At 56.6% G+C, this 26,374-nt stretch overlaps 1 protein-coding gene and 2 long non-coding RNA genes across 11 annotated transcripts in view; 2 read left to right on the top strand and 1 right to left on the bottom strand.

Moving 5' to 3' along the window:
• The window catches only part of CNIH3 (cornichon family AMPA receptor auxiliary protein 3), a 135,413-nt gene that overhangs the window by 24,725 nt on the left and 84,314 nt on the right, over window positions 1–26,374 (bottom strand). For 4 of the 9 annotated variants that reach the window (XM_045453297.1, XM_045453296.1, XM_045453295.1 and 1 more), the window contains one exon: window positions 21,945–22,582. The exons of 1 other annotated variant lie outside the window; for it this stretch is intronic. In XM_045453297.1, coding sequence (XP_045309253.1) covers window positions 22,102–22,582 — 481 coding nt within the window. In that variant the 3' untranslated portion in view covers window positions 21,945–22,101. Of the gene's footprint in view, window positions 1–21,944; window positions 22,583–25,119; window positions 26,253–26,374 lie in introns of those variants that run through there. 4 more of the 9 variants (XR_006706043.1, XR_006706044.1, XM_045453301.1 and 1 more) reach the window with 1 other exon arrangement.
• Window positions 12,094–19,157, top strand: LOC123585304. Its single transcript, XR_006706048.1, has 3 exons — window positions 12,094–12,504; window positions 13,343–13,630; window positions 18,945–19,157. It is a non-coding gene; the product is annotated as an uncharacterized LOC123585304 (long non-coding RNA).
• On the top strand, window positions 22,574–24,993 carry LOC123585301. The gene is made up of 2 exons (XR_006706045.1): window positions 22,574–24,167; window positions 24,471–24,993. It is a non-coding gene; the product is annotated as an uncharacterized LOC123585301 (long non-coding RNA).

Consider the following 26,374-nt stretch of genomic DNA (forward strand, 5'->3'; position numbering starts at 1 on the left):
AGCTTCGTTTATGTAGCTGCTCCCTTGGGAGGTCAGTTAGGGCATTTCTGACTGGACGGAACCCAGGTCAACACCTTTGTGCATAAAGCTAACTTCATAGTTAGCTGTGATCTGAAATAGATTTTTTAGATATGAAATAGTTATAACGGCCAATAATCAGGATCCCTTATTGAGCGCTGACACTCTCCGGGGACTCTACCTGCGTTACTCCTATCAATGACTTCTTGAGGTCGACGCTAACGTCACCAAATCGTAGATGGAGGAACTGAGACTCAGACATTCGTTGGCCTCGATACAAAGCCCAGCCAGGGCTGCACCGAGACCGCTACTGACGTCTGAGCCCTTCCTTTCCTGCACACATATCGGTACGTCATTCCCTCAGAGGACACAGGTGTCCTGTTTATTCTGTCATTTCTCCCTCAGTATAGGAAATTTTAATTTTAGCGATCTGTTTACATCTGAGTTCATGATTGATTACGTGACCTACAGCAGCCTTTAAAGTCTATGGATCAGTCAGTTAAGTGTCCAACTTCAGCTCAGATTTGGCTCGAATCTCACGGTTCGTGGGTTCGAGCCCCAAGTTGGACAGCTCAGAGCCTGGAGCCTGCTATGGATTCTGTGTCTCCCTCTCTCTCTCTCTCTCTCTCTCTCTGTCCCTTCCCCACTTGTGCTCTGTCTCTCTCTCTCTCAAAAATAAATAAAACATTAAAAAAAATTTTTTTAAGTCTATATTGCCAAATGCTAGTCTTTCCCGCTTCTAAGCATGGAAGGTTGGGAAATACCTACTACTGTCTCTTTTCTGTTTCTTCCATGGTTTAATGCTTTTCCATTTACCTCATTCCTTCAAGCATTTAGCTCAGTATGTGCGATCAGGTGTGGAATTTAGTATGTAGGATGAGGCTCAACTCATTTCTCTCTCAAATTCCCAGCCACTTAACCTGGTTCCATTCGTTGAAGACAGTCTCTTTCCTATGAGAGACAGCGGGTTCCTGATCTGCCATAGAATGTGTTTCTTCACTCGTTCTTCTGTTTCCATGCACTCGCTCAGCAAGTATCTGTTCAGTGCCCGCCGTGTGCCAGACATGGCCAGGCCTCGGGGGCCCGGGGGTAGAAGACAGCTCAGATGATCAAACCAACCATCACGTGTTCTGGTGCGTCTGGCAGCCAAGGAGAACAGAGAGCGTGTGCCATGACGGCTCATGGCAAGAGCCCCCGACTTGTTCCCGTACAAATACCAACCTTCCAGCTACTGAAGTTTTCTGAATTTTAATACCTAGTAATTTAACTTTCCCTCCCTAACTCATACTTTGGTCTGCTTATTCTGCCAGATGAGAGGAGGAATGATTTTTTTTTCCCACCAATGAGACTATCACATCGTACGATCAAATTAAGTAACATTAAATAGAATGAGTACATTGTAAAGAATTGACATCATTATATCCCAAGACCGTTTCCTTCCCGTTTGCTTTTCTAATTCTCAAGAACGTGTTGTAGTTTTATAGTTTTTTTCCAAGTACATTGTTCAATTTCCTTGTTCAGCTTGTTTGTAAGCATTTTGCATTTTCACTGCTACTATAATCAGGATTCCAGTTTTTATTATATTTTCTATCTGGCTTTTAGGTTATAAAATCAAGCTATTAATTTTTATGTATTATGCATTCAGCTACTCTGAATGCTCTCTGTTATGCATCTCAGCTACTCATTGCTTCTCATTTTTTCCCCCAGTTTTACTTGTTTCAATTTTTATGGATGCATTCCCATCTGCCAACAATGGTCTTGTTCTCTCTTCACAATATTTAGGACTTTGTTTTCCTTTTTTTTTTCCAAAGAGAAAGCGTGTGTTCACCACATGCGTGAGTGGGGGAGGGGTGGGGAGGGGAGAGAGAGAGAGTTTCAAGCAGGCTTCATGCTGGAGCTTGACCCCATGACCCTGAGATCATGACCTCGGCTGAAATCAAGAGTAGGACACTCAATCGACTGAGCCACCCAGGTTCCCCTCTATTCTTTTTATCAAATTTGCCAGAACATCCAGAAAAATAAATAATAATGGTGATTATGGGCCTCCTCACTTTGTGCCTGGTTTGTCATAATTTCACTGTGTGAAACTTAAAAAGTTTTTTTTTAAGGAGGCTCCATGCCCAACACAGGGCTTGAACTCCCGACCCCGAGACCAAGAGTCACATGCTGTGCTGACTGAGCCAGCCGGGCCGCCCGTTTCACTGTTTCATGGGATACTTTTATAATCGGGTGAGGAAAGTTTCCATCTATTCCTAATTTTTAAAGGAGCATTTATTAGGAACAGGTGTTGAATTTCGTTTCTTTTGCGATCTCGTAGGATGCTTCCCGCTGATGGCTGCTCGTGTAAGATCCTCGTTTCCCTAGATGATTAGCTGCTGCGATGGTCACATCTGGGGGTTTCTTCTGGAGACGCTGCAGGATAAGCGTGGCAGCTTTGGAAAGGGGGGTGGCCCTGAGTCAGCCCAGCTTGGAAGCGCGGAGACAGCCCGTGGATTCAGGGGCAAGACGCCCCAAGCTCCTGCAGGAGAGATCCTGGCCCCCAGCAGACCTCCGAGCGAGGACCGCTGTAACGTTTGCAATTTCAGGGAGCATTCGTTTCTCCGGGGACAGCGAATCCCTCTGGCTATGGAGGGGACATTGAACGCTCCAGTGTCACGGGGATGCAGCGGATTTGGGGCCCGCCCTCTTCCTGCTACGTGGCATTGTTCCGGGACCTTCCCGTGGTCTGGGCTCTGGGAAGTTTGGTTGAAGGATGTGACAGATATGATAGAAACATGAACTTAACCTTGGCCGTGACCTTTGGCCCGGCATTCAGTCGACCGGGAGTGGGCCTCATGTGCAGGAACTTCCAGCTCCGTGGAGGCACCTTCTGACGGGCAAAGCAGTCCATCCCGCTGGCGTCCCTTCAACAGTATATACCAAGTGTCATGAACGTGCCCCCCACACTGTGCTAGAGTGTTTTAAAGTGTAGGTTTCACCGTGAGGACAGCGGATCAGGGGGTGACGGTCACTGAGAAAGTCTGCTCCTTGTGGTCCCCAGGAGCGGGAAGCGTGTGGGCCACGCAGGACCACACGGGGCCAGTCGGTAGGCTGGGAGGGGGGACGATGGGCACAGAGCTTTGATGCGGTTGCTGTGGTGTCAGGTGGGTAGGGGCTGCCCTGGGGACTAGGGCAGGTGGATAGAGACTCACAGTGTAAGCACCCTGTGACAGCCCAGACGGTCGGGCGTGTGGGCTCCGGATTAGTTGATTGGCATGACCTTCACGACCTTTACGACTCCAGGAACTAGTTAATGCTGGGAGGAGTGGTCTCTCCAGGATCAGCGGGGCCCCGGAATGTGAAAACATAAGAAAATACAGAAAAGGAAAAGGCATGGTTAACACACACAGCACACCTACAACGAGAACGAGAGGGATGGTGGCCACGAGGAGGTCAGAGGACTACCTTCGTGGAGATGCCGCGAAAAAAAACCTTGCTGGTATTTCACTGACGTCCTCAATGGGGACAATACTGGGCCAGGTCGCCCGCCGAGGCCTTGAATTAACAGAAGAATAAAGCAGCTACGACCAGGAGTTAACTACACTCTCTAACCTCTGGGGGCGTCACAGGCTTCGGCTCTTTCCGATTTTACTCTTCCTGAAATGGGTCCGGAACAAAGAGGGTTCCAAGGAGAGGGGCCACTCGCCAGAGGAAGAACCCAGGAGAGCTTGTAAACAGGACTGGATGGGGCTGTTTCCTGACAACCCGGCCCTCTTCAGACGGCTTTTGGGGCGCCCCGAAAGCTCTCCTCTCCTGTGTGCCTTTCGAGTGAGGCTGAGGCTTGAGGGTAGTGAGAATATACCACTGGGATGATTTCTTTACCTCCCGAAGGGGCCGCAGAGGACGGGTCAGATCGGCTGTCTTTTAGGGCTGCCTGAGGGCTCTTGTTGCTGGGAGTTCATCAGCGGACCCCATGGGCCAGCCCTGCCCAACATAAACCTCCAGGAAACACAGTTTGACAAACCAAAGTGTTTGTTAGTGAAGAAGGGGACCCAGCTGTCCGGACATTAGTTCAAAATACACCCAGCCAAGTCTTCGGTTTTATTCCTTTTTGTACCCATTCACGGGTCGGCGATCATCTTCCAGTTTGTGGGAGAAGATGCCCAAACCTCCATACCTTCGGGAAGCACAGCCATCAGAGTAAACATCCCCCAGTCGTGAACACAGCTGCCTTCCAAAGTAAACATGCTCCCATCCCCAGGGCAACCGATTCCTCTGTCACACCAGCAGCAGCAGCACCTCCTCACAAGCCTCCTTTCCTGCCTGCAAGCGTTGTTCCAGGGCGCAGAATCGATTCAAGAAAATGGAGAGCTTCTCACGTGCCTGAGGCTGTTGGAAAGGTGCACAGGTCCAAGGCTCAACAAGGCTCTTCCAAATTTTAGCTCCCGGAACGAGACCATGGGTGGGGGGTGGGGGGAGACTCAGAAAGTACATGGTCAGAAGGAGGAGGGCATAGGAGAGTTAACAGTGATTACAGGGCACAGGATGGTCTCATCTGTGCTCATGACAGCAATTCCAATGTTCACCGGTGTTCCCAAAGAACATCCTCCCTGGAGCCCATGCAAGTGACTCTTGACTCCTGGGGCCCCTGCCCCTCGTCCCGGAATCTGTTTCTCTCTCTTACTGGATAGCGTCTTCCTCTCTGATGGGGATGTTCCAGCCCAAGCGCTGAGCCGACACATACAAACGCTCCCTTGGAAGGAGACTCACGGGTTCTCTCTCCTCCACACCCGGGGGTCGAGGAGACACTATCACTCCAGAATTTAATTTTTTCCTTAGGACTCTTCCCATCAATGTGGCGACATCTGAAGGGCCAAGACTAGGGTGTAGGTCTAGAACACAGGCCCCAAGCCCAATTGCCATGTTTTAGACCAGGTCCCTTGCTCTGTGGCTGTGATGTCTGGATGTGCTCGGAGAGGGGCCAGGGGAGAGGCCAGTCTCCAGGGGACCCGACCAAATTATCCATGCCTCCCCGAAAATTCGGAGCCCTTCTCTCAACTGAGAATCGCTCGCTTTCTCATCCTCTCAAATCCTGTAAAATGCATTTTATCAGCAAATCCTGTGGACATGCTTGAGAAGGGGAGGGGCTCTCACCGTCCCACACTGTCCGCCGGATGCTGATCCGCTCACGGGGCCCTGCACCCCGGGCACACCTCGCGCTAACTGAAGGCACGGGTCACTTTCCAGGCCCTGGATTAGGCAGGAGACAGGTGGCCAGTCCTTCCCAGCCCAGCACCCTCACGCACGGCCTCTGACGGGCCAGAATGGAGGGGAGGTAGACTCGGCCACGGTCCCCCACACATTGGGACGGTGTCTTAGGCTCTATAACCAAATACCGCCGACTGGGGGCTTGAGCATTTATTCCTCACATGTCTGGAGGTGGGGAATCCAAGACCCAGGAGCCAGCAGGGCTAGGTTCTGATGAGAGCTCTCCAATCTGTGGATGTTATTCTCCTTAACATCACCTCAGCCAATATTTACAAGCTATCTCTGTAAGGCGGCCCTTGGAAATCTGCCTTCGGAAAGAGCCTGAATCCACCGCAAGACAGTCTTAAATCAGGTATGTAAACGTGGTCCTAGAACAGAGATTAGAATTTCACCGCACATCTTAGCGGGAACCTTTGCCACCCTGAAGCATGGACGGGAGCAATTCTGGAACCCTTGGCTATCAAATGATCTGCGGATCTTTGCAGATCAGCCACATCCTGCCATCCCTGGCATCCTCGCCGTCGGTCCTGGGCTTTCCTTGTGCTTCCGATGACCCAGGATTAAGACAGGATTAGTTATACGTGTTGTCCGGGCGTCCCCCCAGCACCTGCTGCAGAGGGGGAGGGGGAGGGGGAGAATGCCCTCGGCACCGCAGCGGGACGGAGGGTCCCCCGCGGTGCTCCCCGCCGCTGAGGGCGCCATGCAGCTTCCCAGGTCACAGCACTCACCAGTGACGTAAGACAGCCCTGCTACGGGCCTCACTATCTCCCCTCTCTTTTAACTTCTCACAGGCGCGCTGCCTACTAGAAAGCGGGACCGGGGGTGGGGGAGTGAACCACAAGCCACGCAAGACCATTAGCTCCACCACTTGAAACCTGCAGTGGTGCGGTGGTGAGCACCGGTGCGGGACGTGACCCAGGCCCTGGGCAGGTGCGGTCGAGTCAGAGAAACGAGAAACCAACAGGGGAGCCACGCGAACGCTGGGCGCACCAGCTGCCCAGCACGGCGTATGCCCTCGAGACGCGCGAGCCACGGCACTACCACGGTGGCTCTTGATGATGCCAGGCTATCGTCCCAGCATGGGAGCCACGCTGAGAAGCGCGTTCATATCCTCACCGCTGACACCGTCACCGGCCGCCTTCCTCCTGGAGCCCTCGGGACGCCTGCCCACGAGCCAGCGCTGGATGTGGTCCCCGGGGGGCGTCCGCGGTCAGCGGTCGGGAGCAGGAAGGCTCAGGGCAAGACTGAGGAGGAACCAAGGGTCCGGGCTGGGGAACTGGGGGCAAAGGCGGGTCCCCCTGCAGACGCTGTGGCCCAGGGGCCCGGGCAGAGCTCGCTCAAGAGTGGAAGGCGGTTTGCAGCAAATCAAGGAGGACCCTGGGAGGCTGTGCACAGCGAGCCGGGACAGCCACCGTCCACCTCTGGTCACTGCCGTGTTGCCACCAGGATGCTGACGGGTCAGAGACCACGAACGGGATGGTAGGACAGCGGTTCTGCAAGTGGGGGCCTGAGGGCCAGCAGCACCAGGAACATGTAGAGATGCAAATCCTCAGGAACCCCCAGGCCTGCTGATAAGAAACTAAAGGAGGCCCCCAGCCTCTGCAGGGAGGCAAGCGGTGAGCCAGCCCTTCTCCACTTCAGCCCTACCTGTAGAGAACCTGGGCAGCCCTCCCTAGGTCAAAGGTCAGCGAGGCAAACTATTCAAGGGATGTGGATGGGCCATCTGGCTCTTTTTTTTTAATGTTTATTTACTTTTGAGAGAGAGAGAGAGAGGGAGTGCACGAGCACGAGCAGAGGAGGGGCAGAGAGAGGGAGACACAGAATCCGAAACAGGCTCCGGGCTCTGAGCTGTGAGCACAGAGCCCCATGCGGGGGGCTCGAACCCACGGACCAGGAGATCACGACCTGAGCCGAGGTCGGATGCTTAACCGACTGAGACACCCGGGCGCCCCCGCCTCTCTTTTCAAAACTCCTTGGGCAAACCCAGCGGTGGAAAACCACCAGCTCAGAGAATGCACGGAACCATCCTGACCACATCCCAACCCGGGCTGTGGGCCCCATCTGGCCGCCAGCACACCGGGCCCGCCCGAGGCCTGGCACATCACGTCCAGTGGGCTGTGGACCGCAGCCCCATGATGTAGACAAAGCAAAGGAATTTGCTTCACAAACACCCTCAGGGCCGACTCAGCTTGATTCCTGGCTTCTTTCTTTTTTAATTCTTCATTTATTTGAGGGGGCTCGAGCTCGAGCAGGGGAGGGACAGAGAGAAAAGAGAGAGAGAATCCCAAGCAAGCTCCCGATGCAGCACGGAGCCCCACTCAGCTCTCAACCACAGGATCCTGGGATCACAAACTGAGCCAAAAACAAGTCTGCGGCTCCACGCACTAAGCAACCCTGGTGCCCCCTCTTGGCTCCACTTCACCACTAACAAACTGGAGGCAGACAGTCCCCACGTCAGTCACGGGCCTGCTGTGAGGGAGATAATGAGGATAAAGGCTCAGCAGGGCCGGCTGCGGGGAGCTGAGGGAAACTGAGGACAAGGGTTCAGCTTGGGGGCTGTGAGGGAAACTGAGGACAAGGGCTCAGCATGGGGGCTCTGAGGGAAACAGAAGAAAACAACATGGCAGGCTGTGAGGGAAACTGAGGAAAAGGACTCACTAGGGCCATCTGTGGGAGAAATGGAAGACAAGGGCTCAGCAGGCCGGCTGCAAGGGAAACTGAGAAGAAGGGCTCAGCCGGGCCAGATGTGAGGGAGACTGAGGCTAACTTAGGAGAAGGGCTCAGCATGGCGGCTGTGGTGGAAACTGAGGAGAAGGGCTCAGCGGGGCGGCTGTGAGGGAACCTGAGGAGAAAAGATCAGCATGGGGGACTATGGGGGGAAACTGTGGAGGAGGGCTCAGCATGGAGGGCTGTGAGGAAACGGAAGAAGGGCTCGGCAATCCGGCTCTGAGGGAGACTGAGGGGGAGGGCTCAGCACGGTGGCTATGGGGGAACCTGAGAAGGGCTCAGCGGAACCGGTTTCGGGGGGAAACAGGAGAAGGGCTCCAGCATGGTTGCCTGTGAGGAAGAGCGAGGAGAAGCTCGGCAGGGCCGGTGCTACGAGCTCTCCACAAACGGTAGCTTCTGAAGGCGGCGCTCTTCACACCCCTCTCTGAGTCCCTCCACATCGGGGGAGGGCCCAACCATAAAACACCGGTGTGCCTGCCCCCTCACCCTGGGTGACCCCTGTCCCTCAGTCTGGGAAGAGCACGATGGCCACCTCGACCCAGTGCCTTCCTTGGGGGATGGGCTGGGGTGTTGCGTACGAGTGGGGTGGAGGGAGAGCCCTGACCCACCGGACCGCTAATCCCAAATTTGGGGTTCAGCGGGAGGAAGCTGTGGCGATGTGGCCTTTGTACCGCCACTGCCGGTGACACGCTGGGGATTTTGAGCTACGCACGCCTGGGATATGGGCCGTGTAGGGTTGGAGGTCCAGGGCTGCCGTGGACAACGGGCACCACGAATCCAGCGGGCGGGTCATCCCCTGCTGGCGCTCCCCTGTGGCGCCAGGACCCACTCTGGGGGCTGAAGGACTCGTCCCCTCTGCTGCCAGCCCCAAAGTCACCCCAAAGTCAGTCTCCACGGCAGCCTGAACCCAATGGCTGGGACTCGGGGAAGCAGAAAGACCCACCAGCGCCCAGGGTCTGGCCGAGCCTTAGGGGGGACGGCACCCCTCTCCCACCGCCCGCCCCGCTTCCGTCCCACCGTCCCCGACACCGCAGCTCCCAGACTGCCTCCCGCAACCTCTTGCCCACCTCAGACTTGCTTCGTGCGGCAGAAGCCCCCCAATCTCGGGGTTCGCGGTGTCCTCCGACGTAGCCTTGTCCGCGGCTGGGGGGTTGCGGGGCGTCCTCTACCTGACCCTTCCCCTTGTCTCTGACTCGGAATCGGGACGGGGTTTGTGGGACTCCTTCACGATCCCAAGGGCCGTTGTCCTTAGCCGCCCGGGAAAGGCCGGCGCACACCGGCAGGCAGGGCACCGAGGGCATCACAGATGGGAGCCCGGCTGAGAGCCTGGGGCCCGGGCAGCCTGGGGGGGGGGGGGGTCTCAGCCACAGCAGCGGGAGGTGAACCTCGGGCTTCATCCGCCCCGAGCAGCCTCGCCGCAGACCGTCCTTCGGCCAACATCAGGCCAAGAATCGCCCGACGCTCGCGAGGGAAGCAGGTTTAACGCGGTCCCGATCGCCTCGGCGCTCTGGTGCGTCGCCAGCAGCGGGGTCTGGTGAAAATCACACGACTGTGTGACGCACGGTCTCCCCGGCGCTACCCGCGTGAGCCCCAACCAGCTGCTTCCTTTGCTTTGCCGGGGTCAACGTTCGTCAGCTGGAAGAAGGGGAGGCTCGCAGGGCTGGGGTTACGGGAGATAAAGGACGTCAGGCCTCCAGCACGGGCCCCACCTGACGGGCGTTAGCGTTTTCACATCAAGGGTTTTTAAGCTTCTCGGTGCGATGAGCTGTGATCAGCCCCTCCTGGCCGATTCATTTACCTCCCACCGTGCCGTCTCTAAACAGGGACACTGTTTCCACCTGCCTCTGTCTTGCCGCAGGCGAGCTCTTCCGGGAGAGTGATGCTCTCCTGCAAAGGGTGAGTTGCGTCAGGCCGCTTGCCCCCTGGGGACACGAGGCGGTCAGCGCCAAGAGAGAGGACGTGTGCAGTCGGGAGCCCAGAAGGGGCGCTGGGATCGCCGGGGATGGGAGCCTCTGCTGGGACAGCCCCATCCCAGAAATGAAGTCTCCTTGGCGGGTGTGGGTTTTGAGCCCCCACCCCAGAGTTCGCTGCGGGAACCCAGGGTCGGTCACTCAGGGAAACGCTTCGCCCAGGCGGAGGAGAGGCCGGACACATGTGTCAAAGGGAGTGGACAAGCCAGTGTCCTGTTCAAGGCTCCATCGGGAAAGTCCCACACCGCGGCCAGGCTTCAGCCGGCCGGCTGACCCCGGGGTCCCCCAGGCCCTGGACTCCAGTTCTGGAAACACTGGGGGGTTGGCCCAGGTGCGGGGAGGGATGGGACAAGCGGGGGGCCCCCTGAGGAGCCTGGACCCCAGAGTCCCCGAGCTGGCTCTCTGGTGAGTCTGCGGGACTGAGGACCAGACCCGACGGGCACCTTGAGAGACAAGCCAGGCAGTGAGCGGTCCCAGCCGGTCTTCCTCTCAGGCATGCTCACAGCACAGGGACACCCGCACAAATCCGGGAGGCAGGAGAGGGTTCTCTGTCCCCCAAGTGGCCTCTCTCCCTGGCGGCCTCCCCACCTCCCGCTATAGGAACCGCTCTGAGGAACGAAGCTGAAGCGAATTTTCTTCTCTGAAACCCCCTCCTTCTGGATGGCTTACTGGTCAGGCTCACCAGCTGCACAAGGGATGGCTTCACCCGGGGTGGGGGGAGGGTGTCCCCACCTCAGAGGGAAGGGGACAGGCTCTGGCAACCTGACCCTCCTATGAGCACGAGGCTGACCCTCTCCGGCCTCGTTGCCCCCACGTCCAGTCTACACAGTACAGGCAGCCCACGGGCCCCAGCACAGCCGTGCAGGACAGTGGTCCTAACGCCACCACAGGTTACAGGCGTGGACAGGACAGACACCCGTCCGAGCGGTAGAAGACTCACCCCGGCTCCAGGCAACCGCAGAGCCCAAGCACCTACCCCTGCTTCACTCCGTGTAGCTCTAGCAAGTGCCCCTTCCTCCAGAGAGCCCTCCCTGACTCCACCCCCATTCCCAGGCCACTTCCTGCTCACAGGCACATTCTTTCCCTTTCCACGCATGTGCTTTTCTCCACCGAGGGAGGATTTGTGCGGGTCTTGAGAGCCGGGACCGTGTCTTAATTGTTTTATGTCCTTGCGTGCGTGCAAAGGCCCGTAGTGGCGCAAAGCTAGACTGCTGGGCTTTCCCGGGAGGGGCCGCCGTGCGGAGTCGAGGAGGCTGGGGGCTGAAGCGGAGCCTGGAGCCGGCCTGTCACCGGCACCACGTGCCTTTGGGGAGCTCAGCCGTCCCCACCTGGGAATTGGCACCCTGTTGGCTGGGTCCACGCCACAGGGCCCCCATGCTCCCTGTGGGTTGGGTCTACGCGGCACGGCCCCAGTGCTTCCAATCCAGTTTGTCGTAGGCAATGCGGTTGTTAGGTGTCGTCGACTGGGACACGTCCTGGACTGGATGTGTCCCTCCTAAATCCATATGCTGAACGCCCCACCAAGCGGTGGCCTTAGGAGGTGGGCCTCTGGGAGTGGCCGTGAGGGTGAGGACCTCAGGATGGCGTTAGTGCCCAGCTTAGTACCTGAGTTGAAATGGGTTGCTAGGGGCGCCTGGGCAGCTCAGTCGGTTAAGTGTCCGACTTCAGCTCAGGTCACGATCTCGTGGTTCGTGGGTTCGAGCCCTGTGTGGGGCTCTGTGCTGACAGCTCGGAGCCTGGAACCTGCTTTGGATCCTGTGTCTCCCTCTCTGCCCCTCCCCAACTTGTGCTCTGTCTCTCTCTCTCTCTCAAAAAATGAATAAAAAATTTGAAACCGGTAGCTTAACTGACTGAGCCACGCAGGCATCCCCAAACCATTCCATTTTTAAAAGAATTCCCGTTTGAGATCAAATTAAAATTACTCCAGAGACAATAGGCCCTTTAAAAAGCTCAGAAAGTCAGTCTCGTTAACTGTCAGGAACTGCGCCTGACGCGTCCCGCAGGAGTCACGAGATGGTGAATGAGTTTCCTCGTGTGGAGCCCAAGGGAGGAGGGGGAGGTGGTGGCTCCCCGCTTGGGGCGGGGCTGCTCCCCGAATGACCGGGCATCAGGGCCACGCATCCTCGTCCTGTGCCCAGGCCTCGCCCAATGTGTTCCCGCTGTGCCTGCAAGCTGGGGCGTCGCTGGTGGTCCCAGCCACGACAGGCCTCTCTGACCCGGGCCGGGGGTCTCGGCCAGATTCCCTCTCTGCCCACCTCACCCCTGGGACTGAGGGCCACTGGGTCATCTTGGGGGTCATGGCCCCATGGGCAGGGCTGGACCAGGGTGACCCAGAGAAGGGACTCTTGTCCCTGGTTTGCCCGGGGCCTCCCTCGGAGAACCCCAGGGCCCCTCACGGGCGGTTCCTATGCAGAGATGTCGGCCACGTCAGGGCGGGCAGCAGCCCAGGGCACTGACCCCAAACCTCCCAACTGTGTGGTCACTGCCCTTTAGTTCTCTTCGGATGCTTCCAGAGGAATCCGCGTCAGTCACCAGCTTCAAGGTACTTAAGGATAGTGTTTATTTCTTCCTTCAGTTTTCTCCAGATGGGGTGATTAATACCAGTCCCCCAGGCTGGGGGCTCACACCCTGGCCCCAGGTCATCCCCACGATGGCCTCGACCCGGGGTTTGGACCCCTTCAAGGGAAGGGGGCGTGGGCTGGGGGTTGGGGGTGCGGGCTGGGGGTCTGGGTTGTGGATGGGGGGTCAGGGGCGCGGGCAGGGGGTCGGGGATGTGGGCTGAGGAGTCAGGATCCAGTCTGAACCTGAGTGCTCATCACAGAATCCGCCTTAGCTCTGGACTTTCTCAGTGGTGCGGGGGAGGGGTGAGGTATAACGTGGAACAAATGTGTGGCTAGGGATGAAACCAGGTCACGGAGGTGGGACTTGGTCCAGAGCACCCCCTTCTTACTCACTCCACTGTCCTGGGCTCTTGGAAGCAGCCCCCTGCAAGCCCACTGCTGCTGGCAGAGATCTGCCCCCAACACCACCCCTGAGAAGCCTCCCTGACTTTCACCGGCTCCTGTTGGCTGGCCCCCGTATGCACGTTTGGTGCTCCCACAGAAATTTGCACTTCGTCACTGTCTTCAGACGACCCTTCAGGGATCATTTCTACATTTTGTCACTAGAGAAGTTTCTATGAATGTGTAGAACACAGAAGGATCCATAAACATAAAGTCCCATTGTTTGGGGGGAAATGACCGTCTTGTTATGTTTCTTGATCGTTTCTTGTTAATTTTAGTTTTCCGGGGGCATTTCAAGATCTTTTAGGAACGAGAAGCTTGCTTCTCTTACTTGCTTTCTGCATTTTTTTTCTTTAAAAAACAAAAACAACTTCACAGCATCTACCAGGGTGCCAGGGAGCTGAAAAGCACTTGGTAAATACAGTCAGAGGATGGTGAATGAGTTTGGAATAGGCCACCACCCTGTAGGACACCTCACATGCCAAAGCTCACCGGGTGACTGCTGAATGAATGAGTGAACACCCCCCTGGCTCAGAAATGGATCCCGTCTCTCCACTCTCCCTGTTGGCTGGCTTGGTGAAGAAGAATTCACCAGAAACAGAAAAACAACATAAAAAAATGGAATGAGACAAAAAATATAGTAGTGTGGGATGACATGCTTGGTAGGTAAGTGATTTCTGTACATTCTACAGGGGGGTTCTGGCTCCTAGCCTCTCCTGCATTGGCAAAAGCAGCTGGGGGTGTGTTTGGAAGGCACCCGCTGGATCTGTGCCCTGTCACCTTCCAAAAACCCCCTGTTTCCTCTGTCGCTGAAAGGCAAACCACGAGACAGGAAAATTCAACAGGAGGAATGGTTACACACATTTAAACACCGGTGTCCCAGAGAAAATCTTTCGTGGGACCTTCGACGCTATCAGTTGCTATCTGCACACGCGGACTTCAGTTTGCTAAGGGAGGCGACTGAGGCGAGGTCTTCAGCTTGACAGAGTGATTGCTCGAGCAGATGTGCCCATCAGTTTGCCTGGCTGTGCATAATTTCCCCTCTAGGTTAGGATGCTGTTCCCACGGCCCCTGTGCTGGGACATCCGTCTTCACGGCCACATGACGAAACCTGACCTCAGTGACCAGTGACATTCCGCTGGAGTTTTAAGATAGAATCTACGTAGATAAATAATACATAGTAGAGGGGGAAAGAATTTTTTTTCTTTCTAGATTTCCTTTTGGAAAGGTTTCTTCAGAAAACAGTTTTTTTTTAAATTTTTTTTTAATGTTTTTATTTTTGAGACAGAGAGAGACAGAGCATGAACAGGGAAGGGTCAGAGAGAGAGGGAGACACAGAATCTGAAGCAGGCTCCAGGCTCTGAGCTGTCAGCACAGAGCCCGACGTGGGGCTCGAACTCACGGACCGCGAGATCATGACCCGAGCCGAAGTCGGACGCTTAACCGACTGAGCCACCCAGGCGCCCCCAGAAAACAGTTTTTGACTAACTCACTTAGGGTAAAAGTTGAGTCTTCAGGGCATGATTTATTCAATACGAGACTAGAGGGTGTGTGTGTGTGTGTGTGTGTGTGTGCGCGCGGTGGGGTGGGGAGGGTTGCAAGTTGGGTTTGCTTGTGTACCTTTAGAGGAAACACAGGAAGAGCAAGAGGAAGGGGTGAAGGGGGAAGCCTCCATAGTGGCTCTTCCCCTCGCTCCCCTTTACCTTATGTAAGATTACTAAACTCACAAAATAATTGAGCCACATTAGTTGGAGAGGCAAAAGCCATGATGGGGCAAATCTCTGTGTTCACACCAATGCATTGGAGTATGGACGGTTCAAGCATGGCAGCAGACAGGAACACAGAGGAACTATGGGAGGGCTTTCAGAGTTTCACAGAGCTATATCGGGTGGCTGAAACACAGTGGAATCTCCGACATCTGCTGAGGATGAGGATCCAATGAGCACTTTGGATGGATGGATGGATGGATGGATGGATGGATGGATGGAAGAGTGGATGGATGGATGGAAGAGTGGATAGATGGATGGGTGCATGGGTGGATAGGTGGGTGGGTGGATGGGTGGATAGGTGGGTGAATGGATGGATGGGTGGATGGATAGGTGAGTGGATGGATGGATAGATGCATGGATGGATAGATAGATGGATTGGTACATGGATGGGTGGATGAGTGGATGGATGGGTGGATGGATAGGTGGGTGGATGGATGAGTGGATGGATAGATGGATGGGTGGATAGGTGGGTGGATGGGTGGATGGAAGGGGGGTGGATGGATGGGTGGGTAGATAGATGGATTGATGGATGGGTGGATGGATGGGTGGATGAGTGGATGGATGGGTGGATGGATAAGTGGGTGGATGGATGGATGGATGGATGGATGGATGGATGGATGAATGGGTGGATGGGTGGATGGATAGATGGATGGGTGGATAGGTGGGTGAGTGGATGGGTGGATGGGTGGGTGGATGGATGGAGGGATGGATGGATGGGAAGGTGGATGGATGGATGAATGGATGGACAGGTGTATGGATAGGTGGATGGATAGATGGATGAGTGGATGATGGATAGGTGGGTGGATGGATGAGTGGATCGATAGATAGGTAGGTGGATGGAGGGATGGAGGGATGGATGGGTGAGTGGGTGAATGGGTGGATGGATAGGTGGGTGGAGGGATGGGTGGATGGATAGGTGCGTGCAGGGATGGAGGGATGGAGTGATGGAGGATGGGGGTGATGGAGGATGTGTGATGGATGGATGGCACTCACTGTGTGGTTATCCTGAAACTCATGGTTTATTTCATGAGCTTACGTGTATGTCAAGGTTGTAGAAGATACTCTGCCAACTTAAGCACACTCAGCACAAAGCAATGCCTTATTCCTTCCAGAAGTCATTGCCTTTCCTTCTGGTCCACCAGACAAACACGTGGGCTCTGTCTTCACCTCAGAGATGCGTGTCCAGACTGAGCAGAGCAGTAGCTCTCGCACATGAGCTGGCTTGTGCTGATAACAGAGTTCTGACTCTCTCAGGCTTCTGCAGCTGAACACGCCCTTCTTCTGCAGACATCTGTGCTGCTCTTGTCATTGGCTACGCATGAGAGTCCTCTGCCCACGAAGCCACCCGCGCACACACACCACACACCTCTTGGGTGCTGCGCTGGGGCAGGAGTGCCCACTGAACTCCGTTCATTGCCTTTTTTCTAATCACACAGAGAATTTCAATGAAAGGAGATCACTGCAACGCCGGCTGTCAGCTCCAGCGTGGCCCCATAATTATCACCTTGTCAGACCTTGAAATCTTCCCACACGCTATGTCGTGGTTCCGAGTTCATCTGAATTTATGAATTATTTGTGAAGATAATGAAACCTATCAGATTACCTTTTAACTCCATTTGAAAGAAATGAACGGGCAAGACCGTAACGACTTAGGAGAGGACTTTTATGTCCTTAAAACAGCCGACTGACGTCCTCTCCCCTCTGCCCTCAGCCCTCCCTCTCCTCCTGGTCTCCTGCCTCTTCCTTTTCCTTCTCACCAGAGGCTTAGAAGGACAGGGGACCCGAGGGACTGATCTTGAGAAAAAGCGTGTGTGAGTATGTGCGTGCACATATGTGAGTGTGTATGTGTGAGTGCACATGTGAGAGTATGGGGGGGTGTGTGTATATGTGTACGGTGTGTGAGTGTGGGTGAAGGTGTGTATATGAGGTGTGTGTGTGGTGTGTGTAAGAGTGTGGTATGTGCTGTGAGAGTGTGTGAGTATATGTGTGAGTGTGTAAAGGTGTGGGTGAATACGTCAGAATGTGTATGTGACGTAAGAGCACGTCTGTGTGTACATGCGAGAGAGTGTAAACGTGTGTGTGTGGTGTGGGTGTCCGTGTGTGTGAGCATGTGTACACATGCGTGAGTGTGTAGGGCTGTGTGAGTGTGGTATATGCTATGAGAGTTTGTGTGGATGTGTGTGGATGTGCGACGTGAGAGCGTGTGAATGTGTGTGCGTGTGTGAGTGGGGGTGTGTGTGGGTGTGGTGTGTGATATAAGAGCATTTGCATGTGTGTGCATGTGTATGTGTGTGAGCATATGTGTGAATGTGACTGCATATGTATGTGTGTGGTATGTGTAAGTGTGGGTGAATGTAGAAGACTGTGAGGGGGTGTATAAGGGTGTGTGTGCATGTGAGTGTGTGTAGGTAGGCGGTGTGTGATGTGAGTGTGTGTAGGTAGGCGGTGTGTGATGTGAGTGTATGCCTGTGTGTAAGTGTGGTACCTGATGTGAGAGTGTATGGATGTGAGTGTGTGTAGGTGTGTGGGGTGAATGTGTGAGTGTGTGCATGAGTGTGCGTGTGGGCATGCACATGTGTGTGTGAGCGTGCACACACGAGTGTGTGGGTGTGTGCACGAGTGCGAGCACATGTGGGTGTGTGGGGTGAATGTGTGAGAGCGTGCATGAGTGAGTGTGAGCACGTGTGCACGTGTATGAGTGAGCGCAAGCACATGTGGGCACACGCATGAGTGTGTGAGCACATGTGTGTGCGTGTATGTGTGTGTGAGCACATGTGGGTATGTGGGTGAGTGTGTGAGAGTGTGAGCACGTGTGTGCGTGTATGACTATAAGCACATGTATGCACATGTATGTGTGTGAGCACATGTGGGTGTGGGGGTTAATGTGTGAGAGCGTGCATGAGTATGTGTGAGCACATGTGAGTGTGTATATGAGTGTGTGTGAGCACATGTGGGTATGTGGGTGAGTGTGTGCACGTGTATGTGAGTAAGCACATGTATGTGCGTGTATGTGTGTGAGCACATGTGAGTATGTGTGGGGTGAATGTGTGAGAGCGTGTGTGAGTGTGAGCACATGTGTGTACATGTATGAGTGTGTGAGCACATGTGAGTGTGTGGAGTGTGAGTGTGCATGGGTGTGGGTGTGTGGACAGATTGCGGAGTCCAATTCAAAGGGGACGGGACCCCATATCTTCCTGCCCCCCGACAACACCCCGCTGCCACCAGCGAGGCTCTGGATGGCAGTCCTCAAGGATGAAAATCAGCCAGAAAGGATCTTACGGAGAAAAGTACCGCCTTCCCCTCTCTTTGTCCAGAAGGGTAATTACAAACGTGCGGCGCTAGCCCAGAGCTTTCCTCTAACCCCTCCCTCCATGACCCACCGATGGTGTCGTTCACCGAACCACGGGCTGCACGGCGCCTTCCGTGCAGCCGGTGAGCCCCGGGCCACGGACAGTGAGGACAGTGTGCACGGCTCGCACCTGCCCCCTCACAGGCCTGTGGTGCGACTGTCCCTGCCCCCGCCGGTCTGTGCACAGCACGGTCAAGCCCAGGGGCCTTGAACGGGTGGGGCCTGGGGATGGAAGGGTCCAGCCTCCAAGGGGCTCACGGAAGGCCCCCTGCCAGCAGCGTCTCCCGGGGACCGTGACGCGGGCCACTGACCAGCCTCCGTTGCATCCAGGGTCTACCTGTCACCACGGGTCTTGCTCGCCCTGGGTTGGGGGCTGCACCAACCCCCACTCAAAACGCGACTCGGATGTTGGGCCTGATGGTGCGTGCGCTCCAAGAGGAAGGAGGAGTCTAATCACTGACAGGATGGGTCTCTCGGGGGAGCGGGGCAGGCCCCCAACAGGAGGGTGTGAGAGTGACGAGGGGGCGGGCCCCGGCTTCTATTGTGATCAGGGGTGGGGCTCGGCAAGGGGTCCGTCGCACAGGCCGGCTTGTGTGTGGCTGGATCTCCCCACCGGCATCGAGGGGGGAGCACACAGGCTGTCTCATCCGCAGGCCCAGATGTGGGCAAATGCATGGAAGTTGGAGTCAGGCTCATGGTGACCCCACGGCCGGAGCCACAAGACCCCCAGGGCCCAGCTGCACCCTGCCCACTGCCCCGGTCTCCCTGGGACCAGGCCCACCGGCCCCAAAGCTGGGCCCGCACCATGGGTGATGTTGCGGAAGTAGTTGGGGTTAAAGTCATTCCCCCACCTTCCTCCCAGGACACCGGCTCCTAACACCACGAGCAGCTCTCTCTGCTTCCCGCTGATTCCACAAGTGATCTGCGTTCCATTCGGCATCTACTTGCTGTGTCCTAATACGAACTAAGCCCAGGTCTGGAGTTTCCTAATGCAAACCTGTCCTCCAAGAGCTTACGGGGCGCCTGGGGGCTCCGCCAGGTAAGCATCTGACTCTTGGTTTCCGCTCAGGTCACGATCTCATGGTTCATGGGACTGAGCCCGCGTCAGGCTCCGTGCTGCCAGTGCGGAGTCTGCCTAGGATTCTCTCTCTCCCTCTCTCTCTCTCTCTCTCTCTGCTACTCCCGCACTCTTTCTCAGAATAAATAGATAAACTTAAAAAAAAGAGAGTTTATAATCCATGGGATCCTGAATCGAGCCCTTCCTGCCTTTATCTGCATTTGAATTCTGTGGATTAACTATTATGCTGTTGTCCAATTTGGGGCAAGCCCACTTTCTCACACTAATTCCGATCCTTAGTTCCCCTCGTGGACCCATCCCACCCCCTCCGACGTGCTTGTCTGTCAGGCCACCCTCGACCCCACGGCTCTGCCCCACTCCTCCCCACGGTGCAGTTCACAGCCAGTGCCCTGCAAGCCTTCCCCCTGTGACGCCGTGACCAGAGTTCCCTGCACAGGTAGGTTGGGGACAGTCTGCAGGGCGCGTGGCCCTGCCCTTCCTACAGGTGTGCGAGCACAGAGCTCCAATTCCACCTGAGGCATCTCCAGAACCGCCCTGGAAGGAGGGGCAGGGTGTTTCCACCCCGGCCCTGCCCTCCACCCTCGTGGCACCTTGGATTCTTTGTAGACAGTCTTCTTGAAGCTTCTCTGCCCAGCCTATAAAAGGGACTCTGGACGCCCTGCTCCGGGCACACGCGATTTCCCAGTATCCCTCGTAAAGCACGTGGCCGCAAGCTGAACAGTGCCCCTCGGGATTGCTGGCAGCGGCTGAGGACGCTGGGGACCCACCCTTGCTTTCCACAAAGGGGCCTCACAAGCTGACCCTACCTCAGCTCGGCGCCAGGACCCACTGCCCACCAGACGCCCTGGGCTCCTCACCCCGCCTGGATCTTCCTGCTTTTTCGGAGCCTCATCTCCTATTCTGAGCCTGTCCTGATGGAATCCTGTTCAGCTTTGTGTCCTCCTGGGATGGATCGGTGGCCTTCACGTGAGAGTCACGGATGATACTAACCATTGAACGGGACAGGGCTCAGTGCTAGGCCCTCACACCCCATCCGGACGACCTTCCAGTGTCCAGGATGCCGCTGCCCGAGGAACCAGCGCTCATGGGGCCCCTGCGTCTCCCTAGGAAGTCCCGTCATCCCACTGCTCTGACCCCCTGGGCCTGGCATGGGTTGGGCTCCCCAACTGCGAGCTTCCCCAGACCTAGGACGGGCGTCTCCCAGTAATGCAGCCCTAGGTGACACGTGTCTCATTTTCTCGTTTCGGACGTGGCCGCTGCTGGACATGCGGCTGTGTCCTTACTGCTTCCCTGGGAGGCAAGCGCTAAATTGTCTTCATCCAATCGTGAAATGTTCCTTCAACACAAAGAGTTGCTGGTTTTGAAGACCAGTTGCCCAGGGTGCGGGGTGCAGGCCGTCCCTGGGGTCTGGGCATGACGCGGAGCCCTGGTCCCCTCTGTGGACAGGGCTTTCTGCAGCCCGCGGAGCCCAGAAGGCCACCCCAAAGCAAGCTTACTCTCTGTGGAGCTGCGGGAAAATCAGAACAGCATCACAGGACCTGTGCTCTGATGCCATTAACCGGCCACCCTTCCCTGGAAGCTTCTAGCTCCGCCCCTGCTGTCTCCATTGCAGCCCTGGGGCCTGATGGAGGTGTCTCACCATAACTTCACATGGGGACTGGTGTTTATCCAGCTCTCATTTTCCCTACCTCCCCTGCCCTCAAATGAGGAATATATTCCTACGGGGAAGGTGGTGCTGTTTCTCTGAGGTACCAGGTGTCTCTGAAAGAGACAGGGTTTGCCGCTCAGAGCCCCATCACGGCGTTTGGGACGGAAATGCCGTGGTGGTATGTAAGTCACCCTCTAGGAGCCAAACAGCCTCCTGGTTGCTGGTGCATCTCTAAACCAAAAGCTGTGTGTTTGCCCCTGGGGTGCCTGGTCCAGGGAGGAGCCTGGCTTTCCCGGGGGACAGGTGCGTGCCGGAACGGCAGGACGCCCGCACTCAACAGGCTGCAATGCCCGGCAAGGAAGGAGCTGTGCTCACCGAGCCGATTCTGCGTGCAAAGCTCAGCCAAGCCCCCGAGACACCTGGGGCCCCTTGTAAGACCGCCCGCGGGGTGGATAATGTGGCCGAGTACGGTCGGTCCTCACCCCAGCATCCACCTAAGATGCGTGGGTCCAGCTGTGGGAGGACGTGGGAGCCCCTGGGAAGGGACGCCCCCCTCACAGGACGGTGGTCCCCAAGGGAACTCAAGGGTGTGGGGTCAGGGTCCAAGCACAAAACCATGCTCGCGCTCAGCAGAGGATTTCACTTATGTCACGCCCAAGCCCAGGCCCTCATGACACGCTAGTGAAAAGTCTCCTTTCCTGTCATCTCTCGGGGACACAAAGCACATGGAGTGACAGCCACTGGTGCCAATGCTGGGGAGGGTGCAGGTCCGGCCCTGAGGGTCTTGGACACTGGGTTCCGGTGCTCAGGGCCCCCGCGTCCTCGTCGGGTGTCCTGGAGCCAGACTTACCGTCTGTGGGTAAACGTGGGCCCCGTGCTAGTAAACGTCTGACGGCGAACGCGAGGGGTGTAGGGGGGAGCAGGGGACATGATCCGCAGCTTTGCCAATGTCTGTGTCGCAAACACTCCTGCCACGGCCCGTCGCGAGGCACCAGCGGCCCCGAATAGGGTGAGGCGTCCTGTCCCTGCCGAGTAACATTTCCGCGTGGGCACCACAGTCGCACCCTCAGGAGCACAGATAACAGGAAAAGGTACTGAAATAATCAGGAGGTGGGGAGTTGTGACTATATGTCACCTTTGTTTTGAATATAATTTATTTAATCGTAAGCTTACATAAGCAGTTTTAGTAAGGGCCGTGCACGGACGGCAGATTAGCAAACTCCCGACAAAATGTATCGACCGGCTCGCACAAGCCTAGCACTCGGCCAGCTGGGAAGGAGGAACGTGCGGGGATCACGTGGCATCCAAGGGGTCAAGTTCAGCACACGAAGACACTCCTGGGCACCCAGGAGCTAAACGGGAGCAGATATGACTTGGCCACGTGGGGGAGACCCGGGAGGCTCTGCTTCGTGGCCTGTCACCCTGCACGGCTCCTGGGCACAGGGACAGCGGGAACGCAATCCAGGGAATGCCGCGGGGGCCTCGTCCAGCACCCAGGGTGACCGCAGCCCTCCGCCCAAGCCTCGGGGCAGGGGGTGGCCCGGCACGTCCAGGTTGCACAGCCCGCCCTGACATCCGGACTGCTCTCCCCAGCGCCCAGTTTGGAAAGAAGCAAGCCCACGTCCCAGGAAGGGAAAGGTGGAGATGAGGGTGTGTGCGGGGACACAGCGTGAGCACGCGTGATGGTCCTCGAAGCATGTGCTGGCTGTACTCATCTCTTACGCGGGAGAACAAAACTGTCTTAACAGCGACAACTTTATTGCGAGTCCCACACCTGAAAACAGGAAGCAAGGGGAAGATCCTGTTGAGAGGGTTGAGCCGTTACCCCGGTCGCGTGCCTGGGACAGCAGGCCCAGGATGGGCGGGAGGAAGGCAGCTAAGGTTCACTAGCCGTGGGCGTGGCCCACGAGGGGAAGTGCTCTGTTGTTCTAGTAAAGGCTCCTTTCAGGTCTGCGGGGCGCGGAGGGGAGCTGAGCGCGGAGGACCACGGTTTGTGGAGTGCTCGTTACAAGACAGGGCCCCTGGTTGTCACAAGCACACCAGCCAGGGAGGTATTACTGCCCCACTTTACAGATGAGAAGGCTGAGCCGCAGGGAGGCCAGGAAGCTTGCCCAAGACCGATCACGAAGTCATTTACGCTGAGCAGACAGGAGGTATGCCAGGAGCCACCCTCCTGGGACAGCCACTCCCGTTCTCCCTCCTCCAGCCATGGCCCTCCCCGAGGTGGTGCCTCCGGAACGAGGCACCGGGAGGACAGCTGGTCCAGGTGGGGCCCCTGCCCTGCCTGGGCGCAGGGCACAGGGCACAGGGCACAGTGAGGACACCGCCTCCTGTGGAGTGGGGGCCTCTTACCGAACTTACCGCACGCAGGGCCCTGACCACGTCGGATCTTTGTAACAAGTGAGTGCGGCGGGTGCCGTTACAAACTTCCCTCACCACCGTGAAAAGGAAGCTAAAGTGACCCCCCCCTTGGGGCCTGCGCTCCCCCTTCGGGCGCGGCCATCAGGCCTGCAGTGCTGCCTCTCTGAGGAGGCAGGAGCCAGTCACAACAGCGCCCTCCCAATGTCTGTGTCCTCGAGAAGCTCTCTCTTGGGTGCCCAGGCCCGGGCCGGGGAGGGAGCACCGTCCATCAGCCACTTTGGGATTCACCCGGAGCACTGCCCCTGCCCCACTCTCCTCCCTCCTTAGGTCACTTCTGTGGGATGAACAGTGATGGCGAAGGTACCCAGTGGGCAGCTGTGCCCGCCCAACAAGTGTGGTTCTTAGCCGGTCACCGGGCACAGCACCGAGACCTGTCTGCTGGCTCCTTCGCTGGGGCAGCCGCACTGGCCAGAGCCTCCCTGGCTTCCTGGTGGGTAACGTGGGGTCGCCGTGTGTCAGGGGTCGTGGCCCAGAGCCCGGCACCCAGCACGGCTCCAACAGGGTGCCCACTGCTCTCAGCCCTGCGGTCACCGTCCGCTTCTCCCAGGAACTGAAAATCGGCTCAAGCTCCGGACAGACCGGTGGACTTGGGTCCCAGCCACAGCTCAGGGGAGGGAAGTACTCGGATGTCCCTCTTTCAGAAGCATAAGACCCTCCCAGGGCGTGCTGGCAGCTTTTAAAGCTTTCAAGGGACCCCCTTCGGGAAGAACCTGACACAGTAAAGCAGGTCTGAGGCTGGGGCCCAAGGAAAAGAAAAGCAGCCACTTTTTCTCCCGCTCTGTCTTTAAATCTCCTTTTCTCAGAAAGTTTATGCTAACTGAACCTTATCAGGAGCCCAAGCTACTTTGCTGGCTTTCAAGTGATGGAAAAGACACGGGGTTTTCAAAGTCAGACAATCTGGATTTAAAGACAGGTCTGTGGCTGCTGCGTGACTACAGGTAAGTCACTTACCCTCTCTGAGCCTTCCCTTCCTCACTTGGGAAATGGGGGAAATGGGAGACACCTGGGTGTCTCAGTCAGTTAAGTGCCCGACTTCGGCTCAGGTCATGATCTCAGTTCGTGGGTTCGAGCCCCACGTCGGGCTCTGTGCTGACCGCTCAGAGCCTGGAGCCGGCTTCCGAGTCTGTGTTTCCCTCTTTCTGTGCCCCTCCCCCACTTGTGTTCGGTTTCGCAAAAAATAAAAACATTTTAAAAATAAAAAAAGAAAGAAAATGGGGAAAGGGATCGTGTCAACCCCACAGGATGGCGAGGAGATCAAAGGAACGAAATCAATCTGTGGACGATGAAGCCCCAGGCAAACGTGAGCAGCCACGATTTGCTGCGAAGAAATGCTCAACTGCAGAAAGCAGAACCTCGGGGAAGGCGTGTGTGTGAATCCCCTCCCTCCATTCTAGCGGTCTCTGTGTCCCTGTGTCATGCCATCACGAGCCACTTGTCACCTTTTGGGAAGGAGGCAAAGTACAAAAACGAAGGAGACAGCTCCAGGGAGAGACATGTGGGGGCAAGGGTCACGTGCAGGTGGCCTTCTCAGGCCACCTCAGAGGCGAGGCCCAGCAGCCCCGAAGGCCGCTCTCCCCCGGCCTCCGTTACGCAGCCGGCACGGTGCGCCCTGGACAGAGGGGAGTCTGCTCCCCAAAATGCCCCCTGGAATCCTCCGGTTTTATACCTTCAGCCTCAGAGCGGAAGCCTGAGTTTTGTTCCCTACAGAATTTTTAGAAACAGAACAGCTTTTTGAAACTTTTCCTCCCTACCTACCAGTTTACCGCTCGTACGGAGAGGCAGCCAGCCTCTGAGGGGTTTAAATGAGGCGGCCGGGTAGGTGTGGCGCACAAGCTGTCACTGCGTTTTAAACATAGCTCACGACGCGCGGCACAGACACCATTCACAAACCTGAGTCACCGGTTCCAACGGGAGCCGCGCACGTATATAAATAGCCTGTGTGTGTGTCACACAGAAGAGAGGGAAGTGTGGGGAATAAGGTAGAAATCATCGTGCCCAATTTAAACATAAAAACCTCAGCCTTGTCATTATTTACAACCCCAAGGACACCTCCTACCCAAACAGGAGAGGACGTCAGAGGGAAAATTCTAAATAAGCCAAAGTCCTCGAGTGGCACTAACAGAACGAATGACATAGCATCACAAAAGGAGGCTGTAATTGCGCCGTCTCGCCTCCTGGCCGCCCGATGCACACAGCACAGAGCAGGTGCAGGGCGTTTCCCGGGCGCCGCTGTTTGGGGTCCTTAAGAGAAGACAGGCGTTGACGACGTCGACCAGTCGATTTGCCTTCGTTGATTCTGCGACGGTTTTGGACCGACAGCGGGAGAACACAGTTTGTGGTGGCAAAGAACACTTTGAACGTGAAAATGTTTTAAAAAATCATTCTTCCCTCCGATTCCCACCTCCCCTGTGACTTTGGACATAACTCATGGCCAGCAGCCCGAGCCCCAGCTCCCAGTGTCGCCAGGCCGACTCCCACAAAGCAGAGTGCGAAAATAGGCCAACCGCGGGCCCGGGGCCGGTGGGAGCCAATGGCGAATCCGCACCCCCGCAGACCCTCCCACGAAGCGCAGGGCGCGGCTGGGCTCCGAGGACACACAGAGGGCTCGGGTAGCCCGCGACACCCTGGAGGCCTCAGCAGGTCCTGGGTCATTCTGTTCCTGGGCAGGCAGTTTGTGGCCTGCCAGCCGCGCCCCCCCACCCACCCGCCGCGGTCCCGGGCTCACTGTGGACCGCACGGGGTGCTCAGAGGGGCGGGGGGTCACTCAGGCAGCAACAGTCCTTGCTCAGGAGAGGTCCCGTGGCCCAGACGGGATCGCCACCTGGGTGCGGGCTGGGCAGCGACCCCCACGCTCCGTGACCTCGGTCCCTGCTGCCGCAGGAATCCGCCGTCCGCAGGTGTCTCTCACGCACCCCTTCTCCAACCGCCAGCCAGTCGTGAGGACTCCGCCTCGAGCCTCTCCCGTCCCCGTCTCTGATGACCTGTGCGGCCCGGGTTAAGAGCTCACTAGAGTGTAGATCATGCTGAATGCAGAAAGAAGAGGAAGAGAAGGAGTGAGTGGGAGCCCAGGAAGGACTCAGACCCTCACAACAGGGTCCTTCCTGAAGCCGGAGCCCTTGGCTCCCTTCCCGTCCTGGCACCGGAG

This window comes from Leopardus geoffroyi, chromosome C3, assembly GCF_018350155.1.
Source record: "Leopardus geoffroyi isolate Oge1 chromosome C3, O.geoffroyi_Oge1_pat1.0, whole genome shotgun sequence".
NCBI lineage: Eukaryota > Metazoa > Chordata > Mammalia > Carnivora > Felidae > Leopardus > Leopardus geoffroyi.